This window comes from Odontesthes bonariensis, chromosome 2, assembly GCF_027942865.1.
Source record: "Odontesthes bonariensis isolate fOdoBon6 chromosome 2, fOdoBon6.hap1, whole genome shotgun sequence".
NCBI classification, from domain to species: Eukaryota; Metazoa; Chordata; class Actinopteri; order Atheriniformes; family Atherinopsidae; genus Odontesthes; species Odontesthes bonariensis.
This window is the reverse complement of record NC_134507.1, coordinates 4,281,806-4,294,719: the sequence shown is the minus strand read 5'-3', so window position 1 is coordinate 4,294,719 and position 12,914 is coordinate 4,281,806. Positions and strand designations below refer to the sequence as shown.

Genomic DNA, 12,914 nt, shown 5'->3' with positions numbered 1-12,914 from the left:
GAGCCCCCTGCAGTTGTAACACACTCTCGGTCCCCTTTCTCAAAAATGAGAACCACTACCACCAAAGAGCCGTGTCAGCCAAGGAAGCCCCACCATGCCAAGAGCCTTTAGCATCTCAGGGTGAATCTCGTTCACCCCCGGTGCTTTACCACCAGGATCTACCACCAGAACTAACTCTAAACTGGTATTATAGATACCAATGAATTAGGAGATAAATTACCTTTGTTCAAAGCCGATCTGTGTCTGAGCAGGATATTCTCACGAGATCTAGCATCACCACTGCCTCTTGGTAAAAAGTAAAGTAAAATCTAAATATATGACCCAAATATAACCTAGAAACATGTGGATTTCTCACGATCACGATCTTTACTGTAAAAAATCAATCTGTACAACGCACAACCACATTTGCTAGTTTTTACATTTCATACTGTAAGCACAGTTTCAAGTGTGCTATCTTGTTGATGTAGAACACTTTTGTCTACAAAAGAACGTTTCGATGCATGAATTGTGGCCAAGTAAGTCAAAAAGATTTGCACACAGTGCTACAGGACCATTTCATCTGCAGTGGAAACTCTTGTGAACTCCAGCTTGAGCACGAAGAAACACCTTTGCATTGCTTTAAGTTTAATTCTGGATTATTGATTCTATTTATTGATTATTGATAGAGTGTGTGTGTGCAAGTTTTGACATTTTAATCCAAAAAGCACCAGTTTCGATTTTCACACAGAGTTGTAGGCTGTGCTCTACAACGCACAGCACACGAGCTATTCGTGAGGATCCACACGACAATGAAAGTGCTTCAGTGTGTAACTACAGGGTTTCATGCGCTTCATCCACAATAGACTTTTAATAGTCTAGTAAAAATCCTTGTAATTCTTCACACACACAAAATTTTTGTGGATTTCAGGGAAGACGAGAAGTCTTTTTTCCCCCCTGCTTCCATTTTTTGTTAATACTCGTTGTCACCTTGCCCTAGCTCCCTACTTAAAAGACAAACTCAGAAGTGTCAGTTCTAATCTGGTTCCTTCAAAGAAAGAAAATGAGTGCAAAAAAACACTTATCATGCTCTCCAGCAAAGATGGACATTAGTCACTGTCTCTGTTCCCTACCAGTTAAATCAGAAAAAAAGGGCTCACTGCATCAAATATGTTCAGTTTGTTCCCTTCCACAGGTTGACATATTTTTTTTCAACCTTAAAATTATTATTAATTGCCCAAATAACTACCAACTATTAATATTTTTATTATTAACTCATCATATTGGTTAACCACAAGCATCAGTTCATTTGACATTCTATAGATGTTGTTTGGACAGAAGGATCTGTTGGAGGTGAACTTTCCTGTTTGGTGACTGATAAAACTGAACTATTTCAGAATAACTTAAATTTTTATGTGTATCACTGTGTTTTGTCCTGGCAGAGCTGCAAGATCATGCTTCAGATATAATTTTTACTTACATTCTCTCTGTCTTTCTTTCCATTAAACACGCATGGCTGACTGGGCTGCAGGAGGACAAAGTGGTGAGTGCTGTTTTTTTCCCTTGACTACATAACTGCCTCCAACTCTTAAGACAATGCATCATAATGGGTTTGTAAAAACAAGGACAGAAAGTTTTTCAAGTTTGCTTTTGAATCTGTCACTCTTATTATTAGCAATAGTTTCCATTTCCACCAAAAGTTGGGACATTTTCAACAAAAACTAATGTCTGTAATTTCTTAATTTGTTCAAACTTTTCTATAACAGACACAAGTACAAAGTACAGGATCTTTAGGGTCCCCACTGATCAAATTCACTTTATTTAGAACAAATGAACTGTTTTAAATTAATTGTTTTCCATTTTTGGTGAAGATTTGACAGCATTTTTCTTGCCCAAACATCCAAAGCAGGCCTTTGCATCAACAGGAACATGGACAGTGATGCACATACACTGCTCCTTGTGCCCAATAGAGCCTAGGTGGTCTGATCTTTGGCACTTAGAACCAGATATCACTTGTGTACTCATCTGACCACAGGACACATGTTCACTGCCTTTTTATATGAGATGTGCTTGTACGCAGAAAAAACTCTGCTATTCTGCATAGATTTTTATTTATGGCTTCTTCAGTTTCAGGTTATCTTTCTGAATGCAGCAGCAGACTGTGATGAGTGAAAATGTTTTTTTTTTCCGAGATACTCCTAAGTCCATGTGGCTGTGTAATTCCTGATGGCATAAGAGTTTCTCATGTGGTGCTGAATGAAAGGGCTGGAAGGTCACACGCAATCAGCAGTGGTTTAAGAACTTGGTTTTTATGCACTGAGATTTCTCCTGACTCGCTAAATCTTTTAATGATGTTACATTTATTAATATAATATTACGCCTTGTAGATGTTGAGAGAACAAAGTTCTTTGCAACCTTGGTGGGCACAAAATGGTGAGCCATAATCAACCTTGCTTGGAAAGACTAAACCTTTGCTGGATGGTTCTTTGATACCCAATCCTGAAACCGTCACTTGTTACCAGTTGATCTGCTAATTGTAAAATCTTCCCTATATTCTATTAAAATTTCTGTCTTCCTTTCTCTCTATCCCAACTTTATTGAGAGTTTCTCTGGCATCAAATTTTATGTTTGTTTATATTTTCTAAAGACAACGAAGAACACTGAAAAACCTTTCTTTGTACATTTCTTTGTGTTTGTTAAATAAAGGTTCAAATAAATGAACAAATGACAGATATCATATTTCATTACATTCTAGAAAATTCTTGCATAAGATCGGCTGTTAAAGGAATTCAGCAGATTAAGTAAATAGATAACGGTGTTAACCAAGCTTTCTCCGTGGCATTTCTCACGATTGTTATGCTGCGGTGTGATGATGGAATGGTGTGACACCTTAGATGACCACTGCACATTCTTCAATGTCACAATTGCGCACATGGATATATCAGTGCTGATGCTGAAACCATCACACTCGTTGTCCCTTTTTGAACAAATTCTCTCAGGGTCATAGACCCAGAAGTGTTCGCTGAAAAGAAGACTTTCGTATTGTGTGTTCATTAAGCTAAACCCCAAGTTAATTATTCATTAAGTATCATATTAAGTCCAATATGATACTGCGGTGTACCTAAGTGTACCTGTTTGACATACCTCGAACATCTTTCCCTACTTGTGTACTTGTGTCAGGTTTTGAACCTTACTTGGCCTTGGCGGATGTCTCTAAGGGCAGCTGCCAAACAGGCACTTTGATGATACTTGGCTGGGCTTGAACGCCGAGGCTGTCCAGGAGTGCTTTGTTGTGCTGTACATAGCAGTCTCACTCTCTTGCTGAAGCAACAATCACTGGCTCTAAAGTGAAAAGTTTTGGCAGAAAAGAGGCCTTATGTAGCTCGGGCTGTATAGCTGCACACCAGACCAGGCTTGATTTATGTTTGACATGGATTCAATAAATTACTCGTGGAATGATTAATCAGGCCTCGCACAGTGGTCCAAAAATGACTCCCCCTGCTTTTTCCTCTCCAACTAAACTAAACGCTCAAAGTTTAAATGAAAATGTTGACAATTCAGGTGATGTAAATGATCTGTGGTTTAAGATTGTGTTTTGCAGTCCAAATCAGTTTAACTGCTTTCTTTTTTTACAAATAAAGTAATGTCTACACTTGTGTTATGTTCTTTATGATTACTACATGCGAAAATGTAGCGCACAGTGACGCAGTTTGACTTATGTAATTTGATTATAGTTAGGGGTAAAATCTTTTTGTTTGAAGAATTCAAAATAACCAGAGTGTCCAGCACTCTGCTTCAACCAAGATTCCCACCTCTTCTCTTGTTTCCAGTTTGACAATTTCCTGATCTAAAGCATTTTCAAGGCTTTTTGTATGAAAACGTGTTGTACTTGTTGGCTTTTACTTTTTCACGAAAGGTTGAACAGAAATAGTAATAAGATTACTTTGTTAAATCTAACCATAGTGGTTTATGTATATTAAAAAAATGGGTTAGGGTTCAGGTTAGCTATAACCATATAGCTATATAAGCTACATAGCTTCAAAAAAAGTTGGGGGTTAACTTAGGTCCAAGCAGACCCTGGCCTAATTTAAGCCTAAATTGGCAGTAACCCTGATTTCCAATAGTAGTGGGTATTCAGTCCAAAGAATGGGATAGGTAACAGACCTTTCAGCTCTAGCAGCAGAAAGTCATAGGCTAGTTCTTGCATTGTGCTAGCTGTTTGTTTCATTAGCAATTGTTAGCAAGTCACAGGATTCAAAATGCAAAATTCCACAACATATTTCCTTGCTAAGTTCGCTGGGCATAGAACAATTAAATGCAGTCTCTCTCAGACTGTATATCATAACCACACACTTTTATTTTATTCATTCATTTATTTTTCCAAGTCATTTATATGACTGGTATTTCCTGCATTACTGTTTGCCACCCATGTCAGCGTATAATTCTGAACCGTCATCGGTAAATTACTTTGGCTATCCAGTTGTGCAAGTGGGCAAGTACATTTAGCCCACAAGGCTATGTTGGTTAAGACTTTTTATCACTTCATGTCCCTTAATACAGAAAATAAAAAATGGAGGCTTGATGGTTTACCTTTTACAATCATCCTGTTTGAATAATATATTTCTTTTGTACTGAACAGTGTCAAGTGAACTGCCTTGTTTTACAAGCATTTTTTTTTAGAGTAGATGGATAGGAATATAGAAACAAGAAAGTTAATAGGAACTGTGTGTGGTGTATTTAGCTTTGCACGCCTTGCTACCGATATTCAGGGCTCATTAAATCTAGCTGTGATGGCAGAGCTCTAGTGTAGAGAGGAGTGTATGTTATATCCAAGCCAAGTGTTTCTCACAGAAAGGACCACTTTTGAAGTCTTGATTCTTTATCTCAAGGGAGAGTAAAGAAGAATATTCTGTGTTTCTCTCTCTCACACACAAACTAACACATCTCAACTCTCCTAATTGTAACGTCCAGGGCTGTATTTCTGTGTGTGTGTGTGTGTGTGTGTGTGTGGGGGGGGGGGGGGGGGGGGGGTCCTCTGCTTTTATATGACTGTAACTTGGCAGAAGCAGATTGCTGTTTTTAGACCAATTATGATTCAGAATTACTGGCAGAACTGCTACATTCACTGGTGTTTTCAGACCACAGGTGTTCTAGTGGTCCCTTAAAAATACGTTCTATCTTAGAACAGAGCATTTTTATCTTTAGGCAAAGCAGCTGCCAATAGTTGCTGACTGCATTGTTGTCAGAGGTTCTAAAAGTACTTCAAGAGAATGCAGACGTTTTGCATATCTTCTCATTACTCAATGATACGTTGTCATTGTTTTTCGGTATTGAGATGTTTCATGATGGTCAACTCCTTGTCTCATTTGTTTCGTCCCTTAGTTGATAATCGGTTTTCTTTTGGGAGAGTTGCGTAGTTTTTTTTTTAATTTTGACATACCAAGACTCACTGTTTACTGCTTCTTTCTGTCCTTGAGCTAAGCTTGGCTAAACACATCCTCACTTAATAATGTGGTCACGTATTGGTCGGAGTTTTTTAGGTGAAAGCTGTGCTAAAGAATGTGCTAACTTGTCACTTAAAAAAATTTCAAGAGAACTTTAAAGTTGTCAGCCAGAGTCTTTTAATTGAGGTTATTATTTCAGCAGTATTTTGAACCCTCTGGGTTCAGTGCTGTGGTAAAACAACTGACTTTCACAATTTTCTTGCTTGTAGCCACGAAACACGTTTGGATCAAACACTTGCCAAGTATACTTTGAATATTTGGATGAGAAAAGTAAAATATACAAAAACACAATATTTGTATTAACCAGTATTTATTGAGCATGATAGGTATTATCATATAAAAGCATCTAAATTTGATTGCATTGGGACTTAATACTCATTCAACTAGGCAGTCTTTAAAATCAGATTTAGCTCTTAGACTTCCAGTGTATACCTCTGCTCAGGGCCTGCTGTTGTCTTCCAGCTTTACTGCTAATATCATTGCAGTCTCACCTCCTCCATAAGCCTCATCCTTTACCTTTAGGAATTTATTATCGGAGACTGGCCACGTTCATTCATCACATATGTCCATTTGACTTGACATCGCGATAATGCAGTAGTTGTGTATCACAGCCTTTGCCCTGGGGATTGCCATTTATGAAGTCAGAGAAAAGTCTTTGTCTTTGCTTGTGTCGATTTACTCGAAGAATCGAAGTTTTAGGTGAAGGGATGAGCATTCAAGCTAACACAGCCTTGATTTGCTGGCCCACGCTGACAAGAAAGGTGGTTTTGAAGCTTGAGAGTAATGAGCTATCAAATAAAGGCAAAAAATACCCCTAAAATAATTTCCTGCTGCTTGTGTAAATATATACCTATTGATCTAAGCCTAGAAGGAATTATGGCTTTGTGCTGCTTTGTGTCAGGGTGCAGTGCAGTAGAAAAGAAAGAGCGATGTGTCATCTGCTGTTAACGCCACACCGCCTCATGATTACTATTGATTGCCAGTCTCACGAGCTGCGTCCGTCTCCATGTCCGTCTCTCATTGACTGCTCTTAAGGGGGCCATCTCTCTTCTGGTTGTTGCGGTACACACCCTTATGATAGTAGGCTTTCACACACATCACAGACAGTAGTGCACACAAGCAGGACACATTCTCTAACTCGTGCTGATATGTACATACATACAACATGTAAACAGAATAACCAGTTCTGATTTTTCTTAGTGCCCGCGTCTCATCTGTGGTAAAAGTTTATAAAGAAGTAGGTAATTACCACAGCTTGAAAGTTAGAAAAACTTTTCGACACTAGTTTTTTTTCTCCTATTCTTTAGCTTTATTCTAACCTGTAAGTATTGTGCATCCACGTGCACTAGTTCGGCTTCACAGACAGTGTTTGGCATCTTTGAATTTATTGTTTGGGTCTCTCGAGGGACAGTCTCCCATACAATGAAAACCAATGCTAATTTATTCATGACTTGTTTTTAATGTACCATCCCATATTAAGGAACATTTTCTATTTTAATCAGCTGTCACCATAGGCACAGTTGTATTTCTTGTCAAATCCATTTTAACTAACACGCTTTTCTTTCTTTGCAAGCTGTGCAGCTGCCATCGGCACAGAATCCTACAGCTCAGCCCCAACAATGATTTGAGAGGATGTGTTTTATTAGTCGATATCCAATGGAGTTGTTAATCATAAAGGACTGATCGAACCAGGAGAGTTTCATGTTAATGTCAGATGCAAAGGAATCCCAACACTTAGTGATAGGCAGAGCAGTTAAGAGATCTTTCAAAAGACCTTGCCCAAAGAAGGTGTGTTTCATCAAACATTACCGAGCATTTCAATATTGAGCCAAAGTAAAATATTTACAGTATCGATCAGTCAACTATTTAACTGTGGCCCCTGTGTACACTTCCGCTGTAAATATGGTTCCTGTGTGTAAATGAAGGGTATGTGTGTACACAAGAATTTTGTGCTGAGCCCATCATGAAGTGCGGTTGCTTGTAAGACAACAGTTCTGTCTATCTCTGTACAAATACGGTTCACTTGGGTTTCCCCGAATGCATTTATTTGTGTGTGAGCCTTTTTCTGTACAGTATAAATTGTGCATGCGTGTAGGTGTGTTTTGCTTGCGGTGCTGAGCTGTGTTGATGTAGTACCTCATTATCTGCTGTGGACACTAATCTCCTTTGTTGCAGTCTTTCATCCTTAGTGCAGGATTTATAGAGGTCCTTGCTTACTCGCTTTACATGTTGCCGGTGCCATACGTCGAGCTGCCATTGGCTGAAGCTACTTCCTGGTCTAACTCCTCTTCACACTCTTCTCCCGTCCCTTAGGGTACATGTAGTTATGGTCTCACCTATCAGGTAGCAGGCATACGGTTTGTTGTCTGACGTAATTGCAGGAAGGCTAACGGCGCCTAGCAGTGACATTATGTTGTAAGTAGGGTAAAAATCGGAGTGCTGACTGGAGAGAGTGGCAGATGCTTGTGAACAGCTGAACTGAGATTAAAAAGAACCACTGAAAGAATATGTTTTCATGTAATTTTACAATGATGCTGAGAAAAAAGGAAAACAGAAAAATCCAGAATATTGTGCAGTCGCAAAGGCTACATTCTTGAGATAATATTCAGACTGATCTGGCTTGACCTGATCTTAACTCATATCTAATGCAGTCTCCTGTTAGATTTTTTTGTTTCCTCAGCTCGACATTAAAGTTGAAATGCTAACAATTAGCATGGAATTAGCATGGGGTCCAGGCCTTAACATGCTAATTGTTAGCCTTGCAATTTTGAGGTTAGCACTGCCTAGAAAGTAGCTTGCTGAGGCTGAAAAACCAACTAAATTTTCTACTACCTGTATTTTGGTTACTAGCATGCCAAAGCTAGCTAGATTAGCTGTTGATTTGTCTTGACATCCTCTTTTCTATTCATTGGCAGAGTAGGCGGCGTAGTACTGCCTCCAACTGTGGACTGGCTGTCACTGCTGGCTACGGCTACAACAGTGTTTTTTTGGGCAATGGTTAGCTTTAGCAGGGATATTTAGCCAGTATTGTTATCAGACTGTATCTTTTCAATTAAATTTGATTTAATTTTGTTTCTATGTCAAATGGACTTGAAATTACATGTGTTGTAATTTGGCGTTATATAAATTAACTGAATTGAAATGAAACTGATTTGTACGGGTTCACACTTAGCAACAATTAGTTCAAATGTGAGTTTGAACTAAGTGAACTAGTTCAAACTAGTTGAAATAATGAGCTATGTCTCAAAAGAGTCTCAAAATGAAGTAGTTCATGTCTCTCATGTTCATTTCTCTAAAATTCATTTTATAATTTCCCTGGAATTATCCTACTTAGATGGAACATAGTGCGACGTAGAGTGGAGTGGAAAGAACTGGAACATAGGCACCACATCCTTTCATGCAATCAGAGTGTTGACAAGTTTCATTGTGTACCACTTCTATTATTCTTACACTATTCTATTGTTTACAGGCTCCTCTAAAGTTCATAAATGATCACATTTTTCATAAAACCTTTACAAGAAGGGATGTAAAAATGTCAATTTTTCTCTTTGTCGTCATAAATGTATTCTCACGAACAACAGTCACACAGTGATTGTGCTACCAAGCCAACCTTCCTCTTTGTATCCGATGTTGAGGAAGTCCATGCAATCTCCAGATCCACAGATGTACTGTGTCTGAATGTCAACAAACCGCTTGGAAAGGGCAACAACAGAACAATTGATCCCTTTAAAACGTATCGCCTGTGTAGCCTAACTGTAATTGTAATGTGAGATCCAGTACAGAACTGAATAAATCCACAAAATGCTTTTTTTTTTTCAAACAACAGCTTGGCACAGTGACTTCTAAGAGTCTTTGATGCTCACATTAAAGTTTCCAAGTTTTGCAAATACAGATGATTTAAAAAAATAGTTACACACCACAATGACTCAAAAATCTGAAAATATCCTCTCAGCATTTCTGTTTGTATACTGGTTAGACAAAACAAAATGCTCCTTCTTAAACTGAAATATATACATTTGATATTTATTTTGCTAAATTGATGCTATCCCAGATTATTCTCGTTTGAATAATTCCTATAAATTGTGTGCAAATCTCGAATAAAGTTAGCCATTCCAGACAGTAAGTTTCTGATTTCAGACTCCAAAACAAAAATGTTTCAAGCAAATTTCTGGGAAGCTCTGGGGAGAAAGGCTTTTTGCCACTGTATGCGTGGTTTTATATGAATCAACCATATAATTGTGTACATAAGTGTTATTTTACAATAAAGAATAGAATGCATTTGAACTGCCCATGCCAGTCATCAAAGCTAAAACAAACCTGGCTAGAACATTTAAAAAGATTGGGCCACCCCTATCTAATTCCTCATCATGGTTTGGCTCTGATCTCTAGCCACCCTCCATCCCACATTGTTTTACTTATACACTGTAAAACAGCTTTACAGTTGTTACTACAACCGCGATTGTTGTCTGTATTTAAACCTCCATAACTTGATCCATTTTAGAGCTTTTTACTTTGTTAGAAAGGTCAGACCTTTATCTACGACACTGGGGGGCACGTTGTAACTGAACATGTGTTTCCCTTGTTCCTTAGACAATCGTGAAATTGATCTGACTTTATCTAATCCAGCTTTTATCTGACCATAAATTCAAGTTGTAGGCATGTTCTTTTTTCTTACAACATATATAAGTTGGTGTTGTCCTATTCTGTGTATACATTTCAAAATGAAGACTAATTCCAAGTTAAATATGAGAATTTCTGGGCGGTTTTCTTAGCATTTTGACTCTCCTGCAGACCCTCAATAAGGAGTTAAGAAGTGTTGCTTCTCCTGCCACTATTTATAATGTTTCAGTTTGTTTGTGTGTGTGTGTAATGTGAAGAAACCACGTCAGTTTAAATGGAATAGAAAAGACAAGCGAAAGAGCCATTTAGTAAATTTTCAGGGCTTAAAAATGACAAATAAGTGTGATGATATGAATGGCACATGAGAAATGGCTAAAGTTCTTATGAAAATGCTTTATAATGGTGTCATCAGGAGAAAGCGACACAGAGAACTGAGCAGGGCTTAGACAGGCAATCAGAGAGTGCCGGACAGTCTCAGGTAAGTTTGTTGATCTGTTATCAGTGTTCTGAAATATCCCAGCCAGCATGTCCATGTGGGGCCCATAAGGTTTAAATTTGGGCTGCAGATAAGGGTCCCAAGTGGGTTTGTCCGCAGTTTCCACGGTGGCCCCCCCTTTGTTTGCCCATATGGGTTTCAAGTTGCTGTGTGGCTTTCGTTGGACTTTGCATTTAGCCAATTTGAATGTGAACATTATTTTACTTTGTGTGATGTGTTTATCTGTATTGCCTTTGGAATAATTTAAGGGTTAGGGTAACCCTAACCCCTAACCTTTGAAACCCATATGGGCAAACACAGGTGAGGCCACCGTGGAAATTGCGGACAAACCCACTTGGGACCCTTATCTGCAGATGGAGCCAGACAAAAAAAAAAAAGACAAAAGTCTTTTATTTTCCTGAGTTTTGGTAGTTCTGAGTAAGGAATATAACCTTAGGTCTGTTCTAAGAGACACACTGGTCAGATTCTGTGTGATGGAAGGAAGGATCAGAGTCAAAAAGAAAACTTGAGGCTTCAAGTGACAGCGCAGCTGAATAAGCTCGCTGAATGATGATGTTTGTTGTGCCCCAACACTCAAGGGAAATATCCGCCCATGTCCCAAACCGTCAGAAATGGGGGAAAAAAATTGCAAAATACAGTAATAAAGAAAACATATGGAAATTGCCCGATGGCACAGGTATTTCAATCCTTACCCCAAAAAAACCAACTGTTCTAAAAGCATTGTTATTTAATCAGTGAGAACGGATCAGTCCTCTCACTGTCACAGTCTGTGGTTATTACAAATAGCCTACTCTCTAGGGATGGGAATCGAGAACCGGTTCTTGTTGAGAACCGGTTCCCAGTGTTTCAATTCCTTGGAATCGTTTGGCGATTTTGCAAACGATTCCCTGATCGATTCCAGTGGGCGCAAATGACGTCACCACGCAACGTTGCATGGCGAGTCCAGCGCAGCCAGCAGCCAACAGTAGGGTGACCATACGTCCGTATTTCCCGGGACATGTCCGTATTTCACTTCCTGTCCCGGGCGTCCCGTGAAATACGGACATGTCCCGGGAAATACGGACGTATGGTCACCCTAGCCAACAGTAAACATGGCGCCCAAGCGGTACAAACACTCGAAAGTTTGATTACACATCCCTAAAAAAGACGACAACAGGGCAACTTGTAAAGTGAATATTTCACCAAAGGGAAGAAATACTACCAACATGCAATAACTATGAATGAATGATTAACGTTTGTGAATCTAAACCCAGCAACGTTAGCAACGTTAGCAACGTTAGCATGACCTCGGCTAACACTGCAGGTAACTAACAAACTAACACTGCCTATCATGTTAGCACCATTTGCCTCATTGTAAAGCCTGCTGTTAGTAACGGTTAAGGTTAAATGAATGCCTTCTCAGGTATTACATTTAGATGAAATCATGAGAGACAGAGCCTGACTGGCTCAGAGCCAGAGGCTGGTGGTACTACCCCCAGTTCACCTCTACCTCCAGCTTCTCCTTTCACCAGAGCAGGAAGAGTTAAATTACCCAGGCCAGGGTAGACCAATGTGGACCTCACCGTTGTTGGGTTTGTAAGGTCATGATTTGTGTTACTTCTAAACTAAACAAAGTTGATGCATATCGACCGGTTTGTTGTCCTTTTTCTCCAAATGAGAATCGATAAGGGAACTGATAAGGCAAGGCAAGGCAATTTTATTTATAGAGCACAATTCATACACAGGGCAATTCAAAGTGCTTTACATCTACATAAAATCACAAGAAGGCAATAAAACCATTAAAAAGGAATAAAAAAATAAAAGAAAGAAATTAAAAATGAAAGAAATTTAAAACCCATTAAAATAATCATTAAGTAATTAAAAAGTGAAGAGTGCAGATAAAATACTTTCAGGTGTCATATGCACAGCTAAATAGAACTGTTTTCTGCCTGGATTTAAACATTGTCAGAGTTGAGGCCTGTCTCACATCTTCTGGAAGGCTGTTCCAGATTTTAGGGGCATAAAACTGAAACGCAGCCTCACCTTGTTTAGTCCTGACTCTGGGCCCCAGCAGGAGACCCCTCCCTGAGGTTCTCAGAGCCCGAGTTGGTTCATATGGCTTTAACATGTCAGAGATATACTTTGGCGCTTGACCGTGAAGAGACTTGTACACAAGCAGAGCTGTTTTAAAGTCTATTCTCTGAGCGACAGGAAGCCAGTGCAGAGACCTGAGCACTGGACTAATATGGTCGTATCCTGGTTCTTGTCAGGACTCGAGCAGCAGCGTTCTGGATGTACTGCAGCTGTCTTATAGCCCGTTTAGAGAGCCCATTGAGCAG

General features: G+C 39.2%; 1 protein-coding gene across 6 annotated transcripts in view; it reads left to right on the top strand.

Moving 5' to 3' along the window:
* Nucleotides 1-12,914, top strand: part of rims1a (regulating synaptic membrane exocytosis 1a) — a 128,881-nt gene that overhangs the window by 38,399 nt on the left and 77,568 nt on the right. For all 6 annotated transcript variants that reach the window (XM_075474569.1, XM_075474576.1, XM_075474563.1 and 3 more), the window contains exon 4: nucleotides 1,508-1,519. In XM_075474569.1, the coding sequence (XP_075330684.1) occupies nucleotides 1,508-1,519 (12 nt within the window). The remainder of the gene's footprint in view (nucleotides 1-1,507; nucleotides 1,520-12,914) is intronic.